Source organism: Ascidiella aspersa, chromosome 6 (genome assembly GCF_963924565.1).
Source record: "Ascidiella aspersa chromosome 6, kaAscAspe10.2, whole genome shotgun sequence".
In the NCBI taxonomy this organism is placed as follows: domain Eukaryota; kingdom Metazoa; phylum Chordata; class Ascidiacea; order Phlebobranchia; family Ascidiidae; genus Ascidiella; species Ascidiella aspersa.
This window is the reverse complement of record NC_139452.1, coordinates 10842562-10865313: the sequence shown is the minus strand read 5'-3', so window position 1 is coordinate 10865313 and position 22752 is coordinate 10842562. Positions and strand designations below refer to the sequence as shown.

Sequence of the window (22752 nt, the reverse complement as noted above, 5' to 3'; positions counted from 1 at the left end):
AAACAACAAAATACGCCAGAAGCGTCTTTTATAAGCGCTGGTCTAGAATTCTACCACAGTGTTGAATAAAATAAGGTGTCGGTTAGTGTTTGGCTAAGTGTGGGTCAAGTATTATTATTTAATAATATTGTTTAACCTACCCAAACCCAAACGCTAACACGCACTCTAACACATGTGGGTTTAATGTGATGTTTTTCTTATTATGCATCAGACCGCTGTCAAAGAGAAGGCGGCTGTCAAGAGAAGAATGCATTGCTTGAAGGCAAAAGAAAAAGGCAAAAGTAGAAGTTAGTCGTCATGCGGTTTTATCTCTTTGCTTGGGTATAACTCATTGAGGAAAATGAATTCGATTTAAGTGTTTTCATTAATATTTTTGAAAGTAATTGGGTTATTCACCTTCAACATGAACGGTACACGCAGAACAGTTTGTTTCATCTATGTTTTTTTAAGTGCTTATTAACATATGGGTTGGAAAAACACGCGTTTTGACATTTTCAAGTATAAATTAGACGTTTTAGCGAGTAAGCATTGGTATTTCTATTAGTAAATATACCGTGTTTATTTCGTGTGTTTACTCGAACTCTGTTTAAACATTCTGGCATATTTCATTTTTCCATAAGCATCTTGCTTAGCTACTGGCGAGGTTGATTAACGCCAACCCTGCGAGACAAGTTTGCGCTGAGCTGTTGTAACTTTTGTATTTACTAAAAGCGCACTTATGTCAATTTGTTTAATAAAATACACCTAGCAACCTGACAATATGCTCTTCGATTTACCATGGCAGTGTGCTTAGTTTCAATTTAGTGGAGTTTGAGAATATGATTTGGAGTGACTGACTTTGACAGCGTCTGTATTTGTTATTTACTGTGTGTTCGTTGTTCGTGTGCTAAAACACTGCTAAAGTCGTTTTGCCATATTTCCTTTCCCTGCATCCTGCTCGTTGTCTGGCCAGTTTTAATCCTCAACGCATTTGCTTTTGCTGCAATGTTAGTCCTATCCTTTCTACTGCAAACCAGTCAACGAAGCACTCCTTACTGGCAACACGTGTTTTGACCACACTGTAAGCCATTTTATTGAAAGCGAGCTATACTGAATTATGTGAATGTACAATAAATCTATAAGCGACCTGACAGTATGCACTTTGAAATGCTAAGAAAGTTTGTTTAGTTTCGATTTAGTGGAGTTCAGACAGTACGGTGGTCATGTCTCCATGTTGCAATATACAAATTTAAATGAGACTTGACTTTGATAACTTATGGTATTGTTGGCAAATACCGTAACTTGACTTATTTTCGAACAGGCCTAACGAGGCTTTGGTCAATTAAAAATGTTTTGTAAACAAAAGTGTGGTTCCACAATACAAAACTAAAACTAGTTTTAACCAATCAAGAATTAAAATTACAACTTCTTAGCCAAGGCAAAGAATCGTTTTTTTTCTTTTGTCACGAAACCCGTAATTTAAGTAAACTACCCTTCTATAGCGCGCTGTACAAAAGGTGTGCTGACTCTCCCAGTGCACATAACGGAACTGTCAACCACGCACTCGCTGCCAATGGTCGCATATAAGGGCGTTTCTGGTGACAGGCTACCAGACAAACAATGAGTTGAAGTTATCCCCGCGCAAGGCTGTTAACTTAAAGCTAAAGTACACAAGGCTTGCAGCTGCTGAATGCTACGTAGAATCTTTCACTCTGTCGAAACGGTCGCCATATGTAGTTACAGAAACAATATAGTTGTTGCAGTAAGTTAGGTTTTAGTTTGCACTTGGCAGTTCAGCGTAAAGCGCCTGGTAGGGTACTACAGCTAATAGTACAAAACACTCCAAAGCTGCCTGTAAGCGTGTAATCTACGCAAACGCCAGATATTTAGCCTACAGAGTAACTACAAATAAATGGCATGTACTTATATATTTGTTTGCAGGAGTTTGAGACGTCTAACGCGCCATGGGTCTTCTGAACAGGTTGTTGCATTTTCATTTACCGAAACCGAACGGGTTGCGATGTGCAGGACTAACTCCCCGGGTTGTTTCGTGCCGACACTTATCGAAAGATCTCGAAAAAGACGTGCCCTACGAAACGTCCATACACAGAAGCGACAAGACTGGAAGTGAAGGGTCAGCATTTCCGTTGGAAGCCGACGTCGTTGTAATTGGCGGTGGGAGTGTGGGCTGCAGCACAGCCTACCATTTAGCCAAGCAGAATCTCGGCTCAGTCGTGTTGCTGGAAAAGCACAGGATAACATCTGGGACGACGTGGCACACAGCAGGTACTGTGGGTCAATTGACGCATTTAAGGGTAAAGCTTATGTAGTCTAATAAATACGGTTCAAATTATTATAGAGATTCCCCTTTTTTTGTCACGCTTTTCGTTTTCCTAGGTGTTGATTGGGCCTTTCCGAAATAAGGTGGCATTATTTGTTCTTTGAAGTGTTGTCGTGTAAACTGGGCATATAGTACAGCCCTCATGTGTGCACTATGTGGTATTGTGTAATGTAACTCTAGTCTGGTCTGATCCGTCCGCAGCATTATGATGATATTTCCGTAGTTCGAAAATTGAACACTGCACAGCCTGCGGCTTTGATACCGTACGCAGCCTTCCCCGTGCTATTCATCAAGCCTAAGTGCGACAAGCGCTCGTTCGGTTCAACACAGCGTTGAAACTGTATTTGTTAGACCTGATTCTGCTTGTTCTTTGGGACCGTTCTTTGCTGATTTTGTCTGGCATGGCTTATCTGTAACATACCAAATATCTTATTTTGATCTTCACACGATTTCATTGCAGTATTTTAGTAGCCTGTTGTGTATGGCCCAAGCTTAAAAACTTACAAAGCGAGCTCAACAATTATGACTAAACATTCGTATCAATCAAACTTAAAACTTTCTGTGTTTGGTGCGCTTCTATGCGTTACAATGAAAGGCCGTACTTTGTGCAATGTGCGTTTCTAAAGCAATGCAAATAAATCGTAATACAATAGAAATGCAATCCCAAATAACATATCCACGATCAGCACCTTCGGAAGTGGATTGCTATTGTCAAAATTAGTTATAGTGGCCAGGGCAGATCCAGGGGGTGACGGGGTCATGAGCCCCACAAACTGTATTTTTAGCTTGTTTTAACTACATAAAAGAAAAACTTTGATTTACTACTCTAGTAGATTTTGCCCAATTTAAAAAATGTGTAAAGGCAAAAGGCGTTGTGCGTCTCATCGCACCATCGTAAATGAAAGTTTAAACTTAAACAATATAAAGGCGTTTTTGCCTTTGTGTGAATGGTTAACATGGCAAACAATCAGACCTAAAAGCAACAATATTCAAATCAGAATAATCCATAATACCATAGTTGAAAGACCAACGCCATAACAAAGCCAATACGCAGCAATATTCCTAAAAGATTGTATAGCCTAATTGTGGCCATTTAGGTCTTATTCCGACGGATTCAGGACTTGTTCCTACTAGAAGGTGTTAGTCCAATTTGGTATTGAAAGTACCGCCTCTCCAAGTTCCAAACTAAAACTTTGCATAAAATACACGAACTGTGTAGTGTTCTTAAAACTACTTCTTCTCGACGTCACGTCTGGATGTAACGCTATGTTACGTCACGTTTTCATGTAAATTTGTGACGTCACGGTATGACGTATTTGTGACGTAATTTTTGAATAAAATCACTCCGCCAAACAAAAAACCGCCCAACAAAAATCCTTGTTCCACGCCTGATAGTGACTATATAGAAAACCCATCTGTTGTTTATGCCTTTCAAAGCTTCGCCAAAACCTTATTACACTATTTATCTTTCATCAGGGGTTCTTAAACTGGTGTCCATGGACCCCTTGGGGGTCCGTGAATTAGTTTTAGGGGGTCCATGAAGGTCAAATTAAAAAATTAGTGTATATTTAAAAAGTAATCATTTTTTCAAAGAAAGCAGTTTAATTAAAAACCAAACGGTTTTGCACTGATTGTATTAAAACTTCATTTCACTTTCACAGTTTTTAGACCGAAATAAACCAGATTTATGTAGTTTTTTTGTAATGTGACGTCAATTTGTGACGTCATTTTTTGAAAATTTTTGCCTATCGTGGTCCACGCGAAGCCAAAAATTTTAGGGGCCGCGGTAAAAAAAGTTTAAGAACCCGTCTTTGAGGAACCGACCAACGTTATAAGGCGTGTTTTTATTACATTTTTTGTGACACGCGTACTCTATAAATAGTTTACTAAGCATAAACCGATAACCGCCACACTAAAGTATTAAGTGAATTACCATGGCTTTTCTCATTTTGATTCGTTAGGGTTCGACTGAGATAAAAAGTTTGAAATCAAATCTGTTAATTTATGTTCTTAATTTACGTTTTAGTCAACACATAAAAGTGACCGCGGTAACCTTAAAGGGCATTTACTTATTTACATGACATTTACTAATGTCAGGTGAACTGTGTAACACGGGCTGTAAAAAAGGTTTGATACTAGTCAATCCACTTCAAAGTACTTATTCCCGTCAGTCTGATAAAACCGAAGAGCTTTATAATGTCGTCCAATTTAAAGATGCCTCTTTAACGTCTACCCAAGGTAATATCGTGATTTTCCCCATGTGCGATTTGAATTGTTTTTATGGGGTCTGGTTTGTCAGGACGCCCCCTTTTCCAATAATATAGCCAATTTAGTTAAAGCTTTAAATGTATCAAATTTTGTTTTTAGTTTGATAGATTCCAAACTTCGAAACTAGTTTATTTGTTGAAAACTTTATCTTCGCAACCTATAGGTACTTCCGCACTACACGCAAGTTTTGCGTGTTGAAGTTAAGACAACCTGTGATGTTAACCTGAAGTATATACACAAGTTCATTTGAGCTACTGTTTTACGCCTATTACAAATAAACTCAGCATCGAAATAAAACGGCCCTGTTCAACAAAACTTCTGTTAATTAAATGCAGGAAAATGTATCCCCATTTTTGTAGGCTATGCGACGGGAGTTGATTTTTTCCAACAAAATCTAGTTATAATTATTTCCTCCTAACTTATAATGTTATGGCAAAAATCTTATGTTGAGGTCAACTTCACTAAGTTTACCAGGCTTTTTTTAACAGTTGTTTGTGACGTCAAATTATGACGCAATTTCATTACGTCATCTCTAAATCTTCAAAAAACAAAAAATCGTAACCCCTAATTCCTTGCCAGTATCTGTGAGTTAAGACTGCAGATAAACCCCACGTAATTGCGGCTTACAATAAACGCGGCATTGGCAATTTGTTCCAAAGGGATCTTATGGAGCTTTCGAGGCAGCGAGACCGAAACCCTACTCCAGCTGCAGACCCGTGACCTGATCAGCAAGATTCTTCCAGAGGAGACTGGCGAGAGTGCAGGCTGGCAGCAGACCGGGGCCCTGATGACCGCCAAGACGAGGGACGAGTTCCGAGACGTGACGCAACTGACCTCCGTGAGTGGAATATTTACACGGCAGGAGTCCGGTAAGCGGCCTCACATTCTTGCTCCCATGCGCACTCGAAGCTCTGCGTTTTGTCGTATCTTTAATAGTCTATTAAATGTCTTTAATAGTCTATCAAATCACCCTGTATTTGAAACAGGGTAAAGTTCCTTTTAATGCGTCACTCATGATTAAAGCAAATATTTTTTTAGCTATATATAACGTTTTCTAAACTAGAACTTAAATAAATATATTTCTCACTACCAGGGTATACCTGGTATTCTTACTCCCAAACGCACTCAAAAGGCTCTGTGATTTTATTGTTGTGTGATGTATTTTGTCAAGTCTTTATTAGTCTATTAAATCAGCAAAAGCTAACCCTTAATGTAAAACAGGGTGAAAATAGGGTAAAGTTACTTTTAATGCGCCACCATTCGATAATTGAAGGGTTTAATTTATATGGAATATTATTTAAAAAGGATAGCGTGCTCTAAACTATAATTAACATTAAATAGAATTCGATACCCCTGTTATAGATAGTAATATATTGCGGTATTATCTAACACAATTTCGTTTCATTTCCTAATCTGGTCATGATGGATTATATCAGTGATTCTCAGCCTTTATTTTGCGGTGACCCAAATACTAAGCGTAAGTACAACCGCGAAGCTCTGGCTGTTTACAACTTTTTACAGGTGAACAAAAACTTACGGCCTTATTCTTATAAGTGCGAATTTAAGTAATATGAACTATGCTTTTGTACATCTCTTACAGTTTTCATAAATTCTGGATCAATCTTGCTCAAAACCAATTTAAACAAATCTAGCCATTTAAAACTACTGCAGTCGGCAAGCCAACACAATCAAACGGCGGCCGAATTTTTTACCATAAACAGACAGCCCTAAACACACCTAACCTGATTGAGATAGCGTAAATCGCACATAAATGATATTCATCTTGGTGTGTGTATACATCTATAGGTACTTATATGTGCAGATTCGCAAAAAGTTTCCAAATCCAAAAGTCGCAAATCTCTTTCAATGCTAAGTTTAAGTTGGTACACCGATACCATATTATTGCCGGGCATCTGTGGATAGCTATGCTCAGCACAGCCTTATCGTACCCATTTAACTGTATTACCCCGATTTGTTGTTGCAGTTCGCCAAGGGTTTGGGCTGCGATATTCGAGAAATCAAGCCGAGCGAAGTCCATGACATTCACCCACTGGTCAACGTGGACGACTTGTACGGTGCTGTGTACTCGCCAGGTGACGGAACTATCGATCCAGCCACTTACTGCATGTCCTATATACAGGCTTCCAAGAAATATGGCGCAAAGGTATACATTTACCATTGGTCCTAATGTAGGTTGTGCAATATGGACAAGCCACCAATATTTTCCTAATTCTATTTTGGTGTGTTTCTTCGTCCAAAAGCGTGTTCCAGGTAATCTGCTTTATATCATTTTTTAAAAATTAGTATTTCATGCGTTCGAACTTAACTTTGTTTAGGCTATTTAGTAAAAAATATGTTACCAAATTGTAACTAAATTGTCATGCCTGTTTCGGGTCGGTTTACGTGCTACCCCGGTCAGCTGAAAATATATCCCTATATGCCTTGCGGAACACAAAGTACTTTTGGTCAAAAAATACAAGGCAAAAATACGTTTTTTCTTTTTTGTCCAGCCGTTACTTATTACGTTAAATCTGTGACCAAGTATAAATGTAAGAAATTTGTTAATAATCGTAATTTACATCGACAACATGCAGATTGACAATGTAAGTAAATAGATAAATATATATAGAAGATTAAAATTTTGGATAAATTGCTAAGTATTTTCCTCGGAGAACAAACGAGTTGTGGTTGTTAATAAATGTTTCATCTCCTATACATAGACTAACTTAATAAATTTTATTACCAAGTTTAAGAGTGATATACCAATCCTGCTAAATGCTGATGGGCCACTGTGGTGTGAGCAAACCTTTGCTATTTCGGGTTCGCTGTGAAAATAGAACACCGAAAGCTAATGTTTGCATATCAAAGATTAATGATTAAAAGAAGAAACCCCGTGAAAACTCAGTCAACACGACTGAACTGCGCTTTTACAGAAGCTTGCTTCTTGATTTTCAAATCCCAGAAGACTTTGTAAGACGTGAACGGTGTAACCCATAGTGCTCCGCAACCTTTTGTCACGCGACATACTAGGGCAGGGCTGCCAAGATCTTGGGATTTCAGCCTAGACCTTGGGATCTGGGGATATCTGTTCCATATCTTGGGAAATTTAATTCATTAGCAGGTTGAAATTACAAATATTTTTTTGCTTGTTTAAGGACTCATTTCTTAATAAGAATAAGGAAGTAGCTATTTGCCTGGCTCGTGGGAGTACGCATACATTCCCTATGTGACGTAACAATGCTATTCAGAGTGGAAGGCCTGTACTAGGGTTTAAGATTCTCTGCGGCACATCTACAAAGGTTTACTCAAAACTACGATAAGCACATGGGCTAACATCTGAGTCAGCCGAGGGCGAATCGATTGAGTATGGTTATATACGCCGGAGGCGCAAAACTTTGACGCATTCTATTTCCTTTTTATCTTATTTTAGACTTTTAAAAAAGTCCTTAAACAATTTGCTCAAAGTCCTGCATGGGTCTTGCCTCGGTTACTCCTAACGATTGCTGATGAGAGAATGTTTAAACGCTTTCAAATGGCATTAGGAAAATGAAACACACTCAAACAGCGTATTTCCTACTCAAATGTTCGAAAAGTATTTAGGAACACCAATCAAGATAAATGAATGCAACGATACCCATAAGATTAAAAAAATTACAGTCCGAACCGAGGCGGATAATAAGAACGACAATGTATATAATTACATAAAAGTTGCATGGTTTTCGGGCTTATAGTAATTTCTCCGGGGTTCTGCTTCTGTACAGAGGTTAGAAATGATTCCTATATATTTTAGACGCGCAAATGACCCGGTAGTTGAGTTTGCTTTAAAATTATTTCTAAATCACAACTTTTTTGATTCAAGGTAACATATAAAAATTGTAAATATAAGGAAAGCAAATTTACCGGAATTAATGCATATAATCTGATGCCTGCCTAAAGTGTACATTTTTGCTAATATTATTAGGCCTACGAGTTTTAGACCGTGTCTTTAAAAAAGGCGCCAGTAAAACAATAATTTTACAGTGCGATACACCTAACCTATAGCAAGTTCTTGTGGCACACCGGTTGTGGAGTACTGGTGTAATCTTTAGTTTTCTCTCACCGAAACAACCTATTTCAGCCAAACAAAAAAAAAACGCTGACTGAAGTGGTTTTGAAAGATATGTCAATATACCCAGGCCTCCTTTACTCTCTTTGTTTAAAGTGCTCACTGTTTGCAGGTCTTCGAAAACTGCAGCGTCAACGACATTATAAAGGAGAAGGACTTCTTAGGCCTGGAAAGGGTTGTGGGAGTTCAAACTGACAAGGGTCTGATCAAAACAAACAATGTAGTTAACTGCGCCGGAGCGTGGGCCCCGTACATTGGAAAGGTATGCTTCGGCCTGCTGTTTGTTTTACAACATGTTTTGATAAGAACAATTAACAGTAATAGCTGTAACAAATCTCTTTTCAAGCGGTTTCAGAATTATACGTATTAGTAAATTTGGCAATTAAATTGACAAAGCCCAGTTCTTTAACTAAAGCGTGCCACTTTTTTAGGAAATACGGTAATTGAGCCAATTGGGTACACCATGCATGGATCTGTAATGTAGCTTGATAATAAAACCTTAAGTTTATATAGAAGGACAAACGGCCAACAAAAACGATTTTTTCTCCGTTTCGCTTTTTTTGACGTGTAACGTGTAACTTACACCCACAAATCATAAATCAAAAATGCGTTATACGACGTTATGTAATGCCTTAATGTTTTTCACTTATCTTAGAAATGCCTATATGTTTGTGGTAAAACCTGTATTTGGTCGTAGTACGCCTAACCAACCGGCACGAACCATAAGTAGGCCAAGGCCTGGTTCAACTTAACCCAGTGATTTAACTAGCCATGCGTGCACCGTGAAATACCACAGGTTGTATAGAGCTGGTTGCACGGTAAAATGTTATTAGGTACATTGTATCGGTATAATATGTGTTTACCAGGCAACGCCATTTTTACACCAGGCCAGCCCGCCAACTCCTTGATTGTATTAAAATTAGGTTCTAAGTTTCATATTTGTGTACTTTATTGCGCGATAACCTCAAGTTTTTTAAGGTTACTTGTTTATGTCGTCTTGTTGTAATGTAACATTGTGACGTCATTTTTTTTTACTTTTTTATGCGTTTTGGTGAGAAAAAAATTTCATAGTTCCGGTAAAAAAATCCCCCCCTAACTTGACTGATATTTATCCGCGCAGATGGCCGGGGTACGCATTCCCCAGCTGACCTACCAGCACGCCTACCTGGTCACGCAGGGCATTGAGGGCATCCTGAACACGCCAATGGTGAAGGACCACGGCACCGTGTACATCAAGCCGCAGGGCGACGCCCTTCAATTCGGCGGCTACGAAATGAACCCGCATCTCGTGAAAGATGTAGGTGGTAGAAAACTGGTTCGTTTCGCGTTGTAAACCCAGTGGATGTTAAATTACTTGATTTGAATGGGGGACCAATTAAGGCAGGGATTCTTAAACTGAGGTCCATGGACCCCTTGGGGGTCCGTGAACTAGTTTTAGGGGGTCCATGAAACCCAATTGAAATATTAGTGTATATTTAAGAAGTAATATATTTATCAAAGAAAACAAAATAATAACGGTTTTGCAGTGGTGCATTAAAAGTCCATTTCACTTTCACATTTTTGGACCGAAATCAGCAGATTTATGAAGCCTATTTGTATTGTGACGTAAATTTATGACGTCATTTTTGAAATTTGAGCCCACTGTGGTCCACGCGAGCCAAAAAAAATTTTTAGGGGTCCGCGTTAAAACAAGTTTAAGAACCCCTGAATTAAGGCGACCGCGCACGGTTGGCTAAAAATGTGCTAAACGGACAGCAATCAACTAGCAATATATTAAACATGAGAAACGTTGTAATGAGTTTACAATTCTTGTGCGATGATACATTGCTTTTAAGGCTACAATTCGGTTTACATTTACACGCCATACTTGTCGAGTATTCATCGTACGTAAAAGGTTCCCCTCTGGGTAAATCTATGTTTGTTTTGAAGGAAATCTTGGGGTTTCTTCAGTGTGGCCAGAAAACTTTGTTACTTGTCCATTGTTAATATCAAAAAGAGTATGGATTAGAAAAAAAAACCTTCATAGCTGGAGCTTTATTACTCATTCAAGTCGTTAAATGAAGTAGGTCTAAAGAATAACTCAAGTCAGCTGAGGAACATACAAATGTTGAGTTTACATTTCGCCCTACAGCTTCCACAGGACTTTGCGTTTGGTTTGTACGATCTTGACTGGGACTTGTTTGAAGAGCACCTGGAGGCAACTGTACACAGGGTTCCAGCAGTGGGCGAGACCGGTATCAGATCGACCGTGTGCGGACCAGGTAAGTGGTCTTTTCGTTATATACTTATACCAAACCTGAGGTAACAGTACGGCATTCAACGAGACATTATGAAAAAGTTTTTCCAGTTAATTTTGCATAGGCTTTCTTTGGAAAAGTCCTATATTTGACTTTTTATTCTGATACCGATTCCCGATATGTTAAATATAAAGTATCGCGATTCGATCTGAAACCAAATGACTTAATTACTATGCTCAAACAAGCAAAATAGATGACATTGAAACACTCTTTTCTTCAAGGTTATTATGTCAAAATGTTTTTTCGGGTTAGGAAGTTTAGTTGCCTTTATTTGTTGGCCTACTGTTGTTTGATATATTTACCTTTCAAGTGGAAATAATTGCGTTAAATCACAAATCCTGGCTACATTTTCTATGTTAATTTGGTATTGCATCGGTACCGAAACCACCCTATAGTATCGTTCAAGTACCGATTGCACTACTTGATATCGGGTATTGGATTCGGTCCCATATTATCGGCCACCCCTAGCTTTTATACTAAAAGGTATGGTAATGTTTGATATTGGCAGGTTTGTTTATAAAATATAATGTGTTGTACGCAGTTTGAAAACTCACAGTGAAATACATGTTAGAGCAGAGGTTCTCAACTGCTTGTCGCAACACCCTGTTGCCTCGAATAGCAATCGCATATATCTGGCTATGAAACTATGTATTTTGCAAACTTTCAAACTATATATATATATATATATATATGGAATATTTTTCGCGCTTTGCAGAGTAAATTTTACTATTTGGATACTATTATTAGTTGTTACCAAACATTGATTCAGAATACGATTTAAACCTAGATTGTAACCTCCCCCCTCCGCATGAATAACATTGACTGCTGACATTACTCCGATGTATGCGTTGTTCAGCCAAACACTGGATTTAGATCACTTGTATAGAGTTGATATGTGTGTGTTTTTACATGTAAAATGAAAACGGCGCATTAGTGGTGCGCATATGTCAGGGGCGAATCTAGGCGGAAGGACACGATATTTCAGATATTTGGAGGATGAGGCTAAATTAACGCAAAAAACCTTGAATACCAAATTGCAAAGTTCTTAAGGTAGTTTTCGATCGTACTAAATCATGTACTTGCTTTGCTGACAAAAACAGCCTAGTTCGCAATATACATTCATCTTACGGCAGGGGTTCTTAAACGATTTTATACCGCGAACCCCTTATACTTTTTTTTGTTTTCGCACTGTAGACAAAAAAATTAAAAAATTACTTCCTAAATATGTTGATTTCGGTCCAATAAATGTGAAAAGAAATGAAGTCGAACTAAAGTCAGTACAAAATCGTTTTTTTTAATTAAACTGTTTTCTATAAAAAATTGATTACTAAATGTACACTAATATTTCAATTAAGCCGTCACGGAGCCCATAAAATCAGTTCACAGACCAAAGAACCTTGTCGTAAGGGCATTGTATACGTCCTATCGTTGTGCGCAGAATCCTTCACGCCCGACGGCCGTCCAAACATGGGAGAATCGCCTGAAGTTCGCGGTTTCTTTTGTGGCAGTGGATTCAATAGCGGCGGTATGATGCTGGGCGGCGGTGCTGGCAGGCAACTAGCTCATTGGGTGGCGCACGGGAGGCCTGAAATGGATATGTTCAATTGCGATGTCAGGTGAGATTCGTGTCCAATCGAAGTTGCATTGCATTACACTTTGAAAATGCGGCCTCTTATCGCGATTATTTTTTTCGACATACCTTGCATGGTAAACGGAATACAGGTGCCTCACAAACATTCTTGGGCGAATCACGTTACAATTAAATGTCAGAAATATTTGCCCTAAGTGTCAAAAGTCTTTGAAGTAGCTGGGTAATGGCGAAAGCATTTTAAACGTCACGATTCCTGCGATTTGCCAAAAGTTGAGTTGTTGTTTTTACATGCAAATGAAACTTTTAAAAGCGATTTTTTTTATATTTGCGCATGCCTAGTATACATTCTATTCAGAGAGGGTGCAAACACTAAACTCGGTGCTTTCGAAGAAGGATAAAGGCACGTCGAATAAACTAAGCGTTTAAAGGCGGAAAGTGTTTTTTTACCCTTGTAGTTATAGGCAATAATCAGTCATTACGCTAAGGCGCTACCCAACCTCGCTGACCAACTACAACAAGTGGCTACTGGAAACATGTCATGAGCGGTTCGCCAAACGCTACAGCCTTGTCTACGCACACGACCAAAGCCTGGGTGGAAGGAATCAGCGCAAGACCAAACTTCATCAGGTGAAATCTCACGCTATATAGCCTCTTGCGAGCTGTAGCTCTTTCTAGAATTGTTCATTGTTTCAGTTTAGCGGTGTATAACAGTTTTAGTACTGGTCTATTGCTAAGAAAGTATCGTTGTTACTGCTAAACCAATCCTGACTGTAATGTCTCTTTTTGACATTAAAACCCTTTTATTCGTTTGCTAATTATGCCAACTGCGAATTCTAACTTCAATTATTAACTTGCGCTTTTACTTTAATATTAGGTTTAAGGGCTTTTGTAAGCTTTAGTATTTCGGGACAGATTTCATTGCGTAACGTGCTTTTCTCATTTAGTTCAAGAACTTTCAAAATTAGCTGCTATTATTTTTGCACACTGCTTGCGCTGGTAATCAGAGTTCGAGACCGCCAGCAAACGATTAAAACGGTTTCAATGTCAAATAGAGACATTACACTGACACAGCCATTTTACCCATGTTTTCGATCCAAAGCAGATTTTTTACTTTTAAAACTAAATTTTTATCTTAAATCATAGAACAAAAAATTAGGGTAGCTAACGCCAAAGCAAATTTTGGATTCTAAATCTATAGAAAACAGTAGCTTTTTTGTCTGCAGTAATTTTGCTCAGGTACTTCATTTGAAATTAAAGCGAAACGCCGTACTTTTTTCTCAAAATAGCACCCTCAACCGTAAATTTATACTACTATATATAGTTTTTTTTATGGTAATTATGCTTACCTAATAAAGGCAGAAATGTAGCTTTTGAATGGAAACATTTGGAAAGTACTACATTCAACCTATGGCAAACTGAATGTGTAAAATAGGAAGACATCTCCTCGCCCTTACACGTAAATGACGACAATTGCTTTAAGTGGGAACGAATTTTCTTTAGACTTTCCTGTCTTAGTTGAAGTCAGTCATTCATAAGTTCTAGTTTAACAGAAATTTTTGGCATCATCAGTTTCTTAAACTGATATTTGGCATCATCAGTTTCTTATTTAAATAGTATCTTCATCGTATGGTGACTAATTATTATTATCCATCGTTAAATTTTTGTTTATTTTTCGGACCATACTATGAAGTAATCTCCTTTTCTGCCCAGACCGACGCGGCCCATGGAGCCTTGTTCGGCAATCGCTACGCGTTCGAGCGTCCGGCTTACTACTTTGGAAAGGGTGCCAGGACCGGGCTGGACGTTAAAGAGTACGACTTCTACGGTTCTTACGAGTACGAGAAACACGCCAGCTACCCTTATTGTGACGCGGTGCTGGAGGACTGCACCTACGACTACCCGGAAAGCCACAAGCTGGTATGTACGATACGAGTTGTCAAAATGCTGTAGATTAGTGATTCGTATCCAGGGTTCGACGCAGCTGTTTCAAGGGTTCGGCAAGAACGTTCTCTGAAACATAAATGCTGTTATTTCAAGCTGAATTAGAATCTCTTTTATGTGCCAAGGTGTCAATCTAACGTTATAATTCGAAAGTTTGGCCAATTATATCTACATGACTGCAAGTTTATAATTGAATTATGGCAAGATTCAGCTGCCAGGAGGAAGAAACGAATACTGAGTGAGAATTTGGGGTTCGACGAAAGCTTGCAGATTAATATAGGGTTCGACAGGTTACCAAATGTTACAAACCACTGCTGTAGATGTTGCTGCCACTGGTGCTATGTATAGACGTAATAGGGTTTTGCAAGCATTGCCCTCTTCATTTTATTCGGGCATACCAAACTTGTTGTTGATCGTACGACACCCTGCGTACTTTTGAATGTTTAACCTATAACATTAACCCACATATGTTTTTATAAAAAACGATTTCCCAAATAAGCGTAACTAAACCTTCTTGGCGTGACACTACCATGTTTCGGTACTAAAATAAGGCCTTGCAGTAATCACTTTGCTTTTAACAGAAGCAAGCACTATTGAAAAATTAATCGCAACCTGATATCACATTTTAGCCACCTACAAAATAACAAAAAAATAGTGTGATATACAGATTAAACAAATCGCGGCTTTAGTCGGGTCAGATCTTTAAATTATGTTCATGTCCAGTGGTTCTCAAAGTTTAATTTTACATTCCTCTCTTGAAAGCTCAAACACTGTAAGTTACTCCCCAGCAAAAACCATGAAGTATTCTACCCTTTTTATTTCTTACTTCGGTACCCTGCTGACAGAAAATCGAACTTACAGGAAAAGAGTCGATAAAATGAAAAATATAAATAAAAATACTGACATAGACACATCTGCGTCAAAAGTCAAGGCTTTTTACAAAATTAAGATGAGCTATATGTCCGAAAGTCAAGTTTGTTTAAACGTATGACGTAGGCTATATATGTATCAATTTTATGCCAATTAAAAATGCTTGAATTTGGTGCGTATTTCTTAAAAGGCTGTAAATAAACAATACACTCACATTATTATGGACCTAATAAGACTCTTTACAATAACAATCATTAAAGATAAATTATCATTTTTTATAAAGTGTTTTATCTATATTTCCTCCCCAAATTTAAAAATTACCCCCTGAGGGAGCCAGCCCTTTGAGAACCAATAGCTTAGCCGGCTTCTCGGTAATACTTTTATTTTTCTATATATGTGTACTTTGTATTCCCAGTGATGTTTCCTGTGCTCTATAAATTACTTTATCGATTTCTCGTAGATCGGCCGTGAGTGCTTGACCTGTCGGACTTCGGCTATTATCCTGGACTCGTCCTACATGGCCAAGATCTTTCTGACCGGACCGGACGCCGACCGGCTGGCGTCGCGGGCCTTCTCCCGGGACTTACCCGGCTCCAAGGACGGCCAGTTCGTCTACTCGCTCATGCTGAACGAGCGGGCCGGCATCGAGGGCGACGTCATCGTGACGCGAGTCAAGGACGCGTCTGGAAGTAAGCATTTTTTTGAGAGTTTTTTAGCCATAACAAATAACAAAGTAAAGCCAAATGCCATATTTTTCGTTTTGTTTTTTGTTTACGTAAATATAAAGATAGTGAATATATGCTGTTGCTGCCAAGAAATTGTGTCAATTGTAAAATTGTTCTTCCGGCAAAATTTTATTGTGCCAGTTTTGATTTACCTATTTGGGCAATCTTCTTCAGGGCAATATAGCCTAATTGGAAATATTGGCGAAAATATATATATTGACTGGACATTTTTAGAACGTGGTATATATTTTAGAACGTAGTATATATTTATTGTTTAATCATTAGTAAGTTTAAGTTAGACAAAAGCCGAAAAGCTGCGTTTCTACGAAAAAAACTGGAATCTAAAAAACGTATTGATATAAAATAAATTTGGTGTTATTGTTTTTCAGGTTATTTTTTGACATTTGTTTTTAAACCGGACATAAAAACAAACTCATCCCTTAAAAATGTGAAGCCGTAACCCTATGCGTATTTTCTTTCTCGATCGTGCAGATAATGAGTACTACGTCACGTTCAGCTCTTCAGGTGCTCTTCACTGTAAAATGTACTTGCAAAATATCGCCCAGCGCGAAAACCTTAACTGTATGGTCGAGGATCGGACTGAAGAAAGGTCGATCCTGAGCATTCAAGGACCCAAAAGGCAAGACCAGAACAAACATGATGTCTGACTTTTTGTTCCTTTTTTGATTTACCCTGACGTTAATATTTCGCCACGTAAATTTTGGGGTTGGTAAGTAATAATAGGGTTGATTAGCAAAAATGTTAGTTGCATTGCTGACTTTACCAGTAATGAATTCATTTCAGAACTGCCAGAAAAATATCAGTCAAAAAATTAAAAAAAAATTGTCTTAGCTTTTGTTCATCACCGTACAACAAACTCGGCGAATTGATATAGTATGTGTGTCCCATTCAAAAAAGACTAATCGTACCAGACTGTGAGGTGATTTAGGCATAAAACGGGGTATTAAGTAATAAATCGGCTCGTAGCATAATAACTTACACTTTTTTTGAATGAGATTGGTTTGTACAATGTGGGTAAAAGAAAGTTGTGTTTATGTTTTGGTAATCAATTAATTAAGTTTTAGAAAGTGTTTTTAAATCAGCGACAAAACTCTACTACATCTGCTTGATGAACTAACAACAAAAACCTACATTGAAATAAAGTAGTAAGACGACGTCTCCTTCACACACTAATTTCCTTTTTGTATACTGTTTTCACAGTCGAAAAATCTTGGCTCCCATCTTAGCGGAACCGGAAATTCTCAAGAAGTTAAAGTACTCGCAGTGGAGAAATGGAAGCATCGCGGGAAAAAATGTGATGCTCGGGAGGTAAAACTTCCGCCTTTGCGCAAAATGTTGATCGTTTTCTCTGAAAACAAAGGTGCGTCCATGCATTCATGTTATATTCCATAATAACATATTTTGGACACACTTTCGTTGGAAAGCTGCAATGGACTCAAAGCTTTTTGCATCACACGGGCGGTGTTGCATTTCCTCCGAAAAGCGCTGTGTCACTAATTTTTTTCTTCCAAGCACTAAATTTTCTATCTCTTATTATAGTTGTGTGACGCTTTTTTTTCAGAGCAAACCTATGAAACTGATAATTGAAATATACTTGCATTTCAAAAGTCGCGGTATTTGTTTGCCCGAATTCCAACTTCGGCTGATGTAAACTTTGCGTGTAAAGCAATGATCTAGAATGAATTTGCCCCGATGAAGATTTCCTGTATAGGTTATCTAACCAATGGTACATTTGATAAAAAATATTACCGGAATCCAAACGAACAATTTTACAGTTAATACAATGCCTGGCAGCAACGGTATATTCATTAAATATATACCTTGAATCAAACAGCAGTTATTCTGTTTTATAGGCTGTCTTTCGTCGGCGAGCTTGGCTTTGAAATCCATTGCAGCAGCGATGACGTACTAGCTGTTCATGACGCAATAATGCCGGAAGCGCAGAAGAACGGAGCGTCCTTGGCGGGTTATCGGACGATGGAATCCCTCAGTTCAGAGACTGGTATGTATTCACTTTTTACGCGTGTTAAAGCTGTATAATTCACAGTGGGATGCGACCCATTAGGTATTAGGGGGTCGCGAAGCTATTTCAGGTGGATCGCGAAAAAATTGATGTTACAGGTTTCTATTAGATCGGGAAATTATTGCATTATCATTACGTAATATTATGCAACAATATTACAAATACGTAACAAATAGATGCGTTGTGTCGCATGAACTATTTCAGTACGTATACGCCAGTAGTAAAGATGCATGTTTTATGTTACGGTCATATCTCATTGTGGATCGCGCATTAAAACTTGCTTTAAAAGTGAGTCGCTAACTGAAAAGGGTTGGGAAGCACTGGTATAATTGGTGTTTCGTCACAAAACAGGCTAGGATATAACGCATTTAGTTGTGCTTACTGTATTTGGTTAAAAAGCATCATGGTTGCAAATAACCTGTGAATCACGTTTTACACGGACTGTAGTCACTGCACCCTATGAGGCGTTGATTACAACAGTGGTTAATAAGTAGAGCCGTTACTAATATCAACATACGAACAAATATTTTTGTCACTGTCAAGTATACGTTATGTGACGACTTAGAAATGTGTTGCATGACCGTTTTTGATTGGGTGTTTAACGTGTTCATTCTAACTCGCATATACGAAACGTGCCAACAATTAAACGGATTACTTTGGAGCTTGAAAACCAAACTGGCATTTTTCGATATATTTGCACATATAGTTTAAAATCTCTATAGTTAAAGCTTTACCTAATTTAAGAAGATATCTAAAAGCCATTCAGAGAAAATCAGTGAAAAGGTTAAAAATTAGAGTTTTAAAAAGTGGCAATAAATAAATGCTGGCCCGAAGCAGATGCTACCAAAAACATCAGCTCCACTTAACACCAACTTATAAATTAAAGCTATACAACCCAGTGTTGTAAACAAGTCACTTTGAAATAACTTAATTCCCAATAATGTATTTTCTAAATTAACTTGAGTTCAAGTAAAGTCTTTCGCAACAAAAAAGTTCCAGTTCCAGTTCCAGTTGGTAAACGTGTCAGAATGATGAACAATAATTATCTCAACTAAAAAAAAACGCAACGTAAACGCAAACCAAATCAAAAAAACAAGCAAATCAAAAATTGGTTTCAATAACCCGATTTTATTAAAACAAAATTTACTGAAACCCTTTTTATAACTCAAGTTATTTGACAAAATGACAATTCCAAGTCAGGTACATGGCCTAAAACAGTGGTCTCCAACCTTTGGGTCGCGACCCAAAGTGGGGTCCCCTAAAATTCTCTGGGGTCGCCATAACTCACCATTTTTCTGTTGATTTAGTCCGATTTGTGTATTTTGTTTTCTTTACAATAACGTAACACCAATAAACGTGACAAAGTACATAACAAGCATAAGCTTTTGTTTCTTTGACATCAAATAGGTGTTTTTTAGCTCTTCTACATAAAATAGAAGTTTTTAGTTCTTAAGAGCTGCTAGGTTACAAAGATATCAGCAAATAAATATTTACTTGCGGACTTCGATGCAATAAACTTACCCGACTCTGTCCAATTTTGTGAGTTAACTATTCTTTTCAGTGTTTAACTACATGGCTTTGTTTAACGAAATTCAGCGCAATGAGCATATTAAAAACGAAACATCGTAAATCGCTTGGAAGTAGAGCATGACGGTTATGCTTATGCAAATGGAGCTGCGTTTGTAAAACTATAGTGGACACTGCAGGCGCAACCAAATGCAATTTACTATTGAAACAAATTGAAGTTTTTTGTTTGTCAGTGTGCTAAATTTAAATTCAAAATTTAAATTAACCTTTCTAAAAGAAATCATTTTGGTGCACATATGTAGCCACAGTTCCCTCGAAAAGTGTGTAATTTACGCTTATTCACTCTTAGTTCCAGCAGTAATGCTAATTTTGATTTTATTTTATTTAAATTGGGGTCGCTTAATAAAAAGGTTCGAGACCACTGGCCTAAAAGACTTGGTCAAGGCGATTCATTTTTCTGAAAGACCGAAGTCAAGTCAAGTTATTCAAAAACAGCGACTCAAGTGCACTTAAGTCAAATTAAGTCATTGCAACGCTACCTAAGCCGATCAAAACACATATTCCAGTGTTTCTCAGCCTTTTATGGCTAGCGGAACCTCTCAGAAATAATAAATAGTGTGCCGCACCCCTACAAGATTTTTCCGTAGGTAACACTACAATGTCACAATGAACGGAACTGAACCAACACACATGAACTCTGCACAACGTAATAAGTTATAATTGGGTTTATTCCGCTCTAATCTTTACAAAAAAAGTTGTCGGGAGTTGAGCAAAAATCAGATTCTTGAAGATTCTCAAATTTCTCACCCTTGAGTATTAAAATGGCACCCCGTTCGAGAACCACTGACATATTCCTTTTAGGATTCCACCATTGGTCGCACACTATCCACGCGTCGGACAACCCGGCCGAGGCGGACCTGCTTAAGTTCTGCGACCAGCGACCTGACTACATCGGCTCGCAAGCCCTCATTGAACTAAAGGGAAAACCGCTAAACAAGAAGCTCGTTTGTCTGACAGTCGACACGTGAGTTTGTTTTAGTGGATGTATTATGTGCTTAACGTTTGCTAAACGTTAAAAAGTTATAGGGCCGTTTTTAGTTGAGTATCATTATGGAATTAACATCATTATGGAATTAATATGGAATTACAGATTTTAATTTGAGCATCGTTAGAAAATTAGGTTGGTTTAAGAGTTGAGTATAGCTATAACATAATTTTGTTTGACTGGCTAGCAACTAGTAGAGATGAAAGTGCGAGACAATTGATTGGTTTTATCAGGACTAGCATGCAAACTCTTTAAATACCCCTAAATCACTAATGTTTGATGACAAGTTGCCGCACTGGCGCACGCAATATTACTTCAAATTATTATTTTTTTACTATGTACCCGATGATGGATTAGGCATTTTTTGTAAAGTAGTTTAGATCAGGGGTGGCCAACATTTTCTTCCACTGTCTCACAATTTTTTATTTTTAGCTGAGATGTGCCCGTAGAACATTTTATTGTTTAAATAAGATAACTAATAGAGAAAAGTGCCACTGGAAAACCGATAAAAATCATCGCTTTATTAAATGTTGTTTGTTAGAAATCGATTATCATTATTTCCTACAAGCAGGTATGCTTTTACTTAGCTTATCTAGTGGCTAAAGGCATCACTTGCAATTTTGCAATGCGCAACTATTAGCAACCCCCGGTTTAAAAGAACGAAATCCGAAAGTTTGGTTTTGTTTCTAGCGACGTTCCACTGTTTGGTCACGAAGCGATCTGGATGGATGACCGCGTTGTTGGATTTTTACGTCACGCAGACTATGCTTATGCGTTGGACACCAACCTTGGTTATGGGTGAGTTAATTTTGAAATTTGTAGGGATTTACTTTACTAGGCTTGAGTTAATTTAACGGTTTTTATTTTGTTCCATTAAATATACCCACATCTCTCACATTTTCTATTGTGAACAGTTTTCTTATCGTACTCGAATACGTCGTGTAACTTAATTTGTTGATATTTTTATAAAAAATAAAATAAAAACGATAGTGTTCCTGGTTTCGTAACTTTAAAGATAGCAATAGCTTAAAACATAAAATATTCACACACATATGTCGTAACGACTGTGATCTAGCCCATCTGAAGTACCAACAGAATGTAGCAAGCCTTGGCGTCATGGTTGTTTGAGGCCGTTTAGTTCAGTTGGTAGAACGACGGTCCCGGTATGACAAGGAGGTCGTGAGTTCGAACCTCACTGTAGGCTAGTTGTTTTCTAGCCTGCCTTGCTGGCATCATTGATTGACAGATACGGTTAATCTGCGATGGCCTTGGGTTAACTTGCTAACAACATATTTGAGATGGTCTTTCCATCTCCGAATTTTTCCTAATCTGATTATCGTAAAAACAGTTATTTAACACGTTTGATTTAGATACGTCCAAGTGGATGGAATTACTGACGAGCAGATTGCCAAAGCCGAGTTCGGCGTCGAGCGAATGGCGGAACGCTACCCAGCCAAGGTATTTTCGGCCAGTCCGTTCGACCCCAGTTTCGCCAGGATCCGCGGCAAGTATGACCCAGAAATCCAGAAGTCCTTGATGGAAAGACTGAACGCTTACTGACGGGATTTTCAATCTGAAAGAAAGCATTTTAAAAGTGAATTGCAGCCAGGCCTGATTTTGCCTTTTATGGGAAGACCCATGTTCGCACTTTAGACTTGAATGTCCAAACATTTATTTGTAATTTTAGATACAATCATAATGTGGCGTAATTGCAGTGCTTTTCCACCTTTAAAATTTCCATCCGCACGAAACAGTCACAGTAAGTTTGCAACCTTTAGTTTTATTTGTGAAATAACAATGAAAGGGGTACCTATTAAAACCGTGTGTCTAAGCCTTGACCGATATAAAATAGTTCGCTTAAGCTGCAATGAACCACTATACGACACTATAGTACTGTAGCTGTAACGCACAAGTGGGCGCATAAGCTTATTTGATTACTGTGTTGCACATAATAAAAGATAATAATGCACCATTTTCATCCGCACATTCATCCGTACGACGTTTGTCATCCGCATTAAA

General features: G+C 38.1%; 1 protein-coding gene across 1 annotated transcript; it reads left to right on the top strand.

Moving 5' to 3' along the window:
* Positions 1 to 202: 202 nt before the first annotated feature.
* LOC146139688 (sarcosine dehydrogenase, mitochondrial-like) lies at positions 203 to 22373 on the top strand. The gene is made up of 17 exons (XM_083392514.1): positions 203 to 287; positions 2008 to 2265; positions 5248 to 5426; positions 6573 to 6752; positions 8806 to 8955; positions 9814 to 9990; positions 10825 to 10954; positions 12429 to 12606; positions 13067 to 13208; positions 14292 to 14498; positions 15853 to 16081; positions 16610 to 16757; positions 17339 to 17446; positions 17992 to 18140; positions 20550 to 20712; positions 21424 to 21531; positions 22104 to 22373. Exons 1-17 carry the CDS (start codon positions 203 to 205, stop codon positions 22291 to 22293), a joined length of 2781 nt encoding a protein of 926 aa, XP_083248640.1. The 3' UTR covers positions 22294 to 22373.
* Positions 22374 to 22752: the final 379 nt, after the last annotated feature.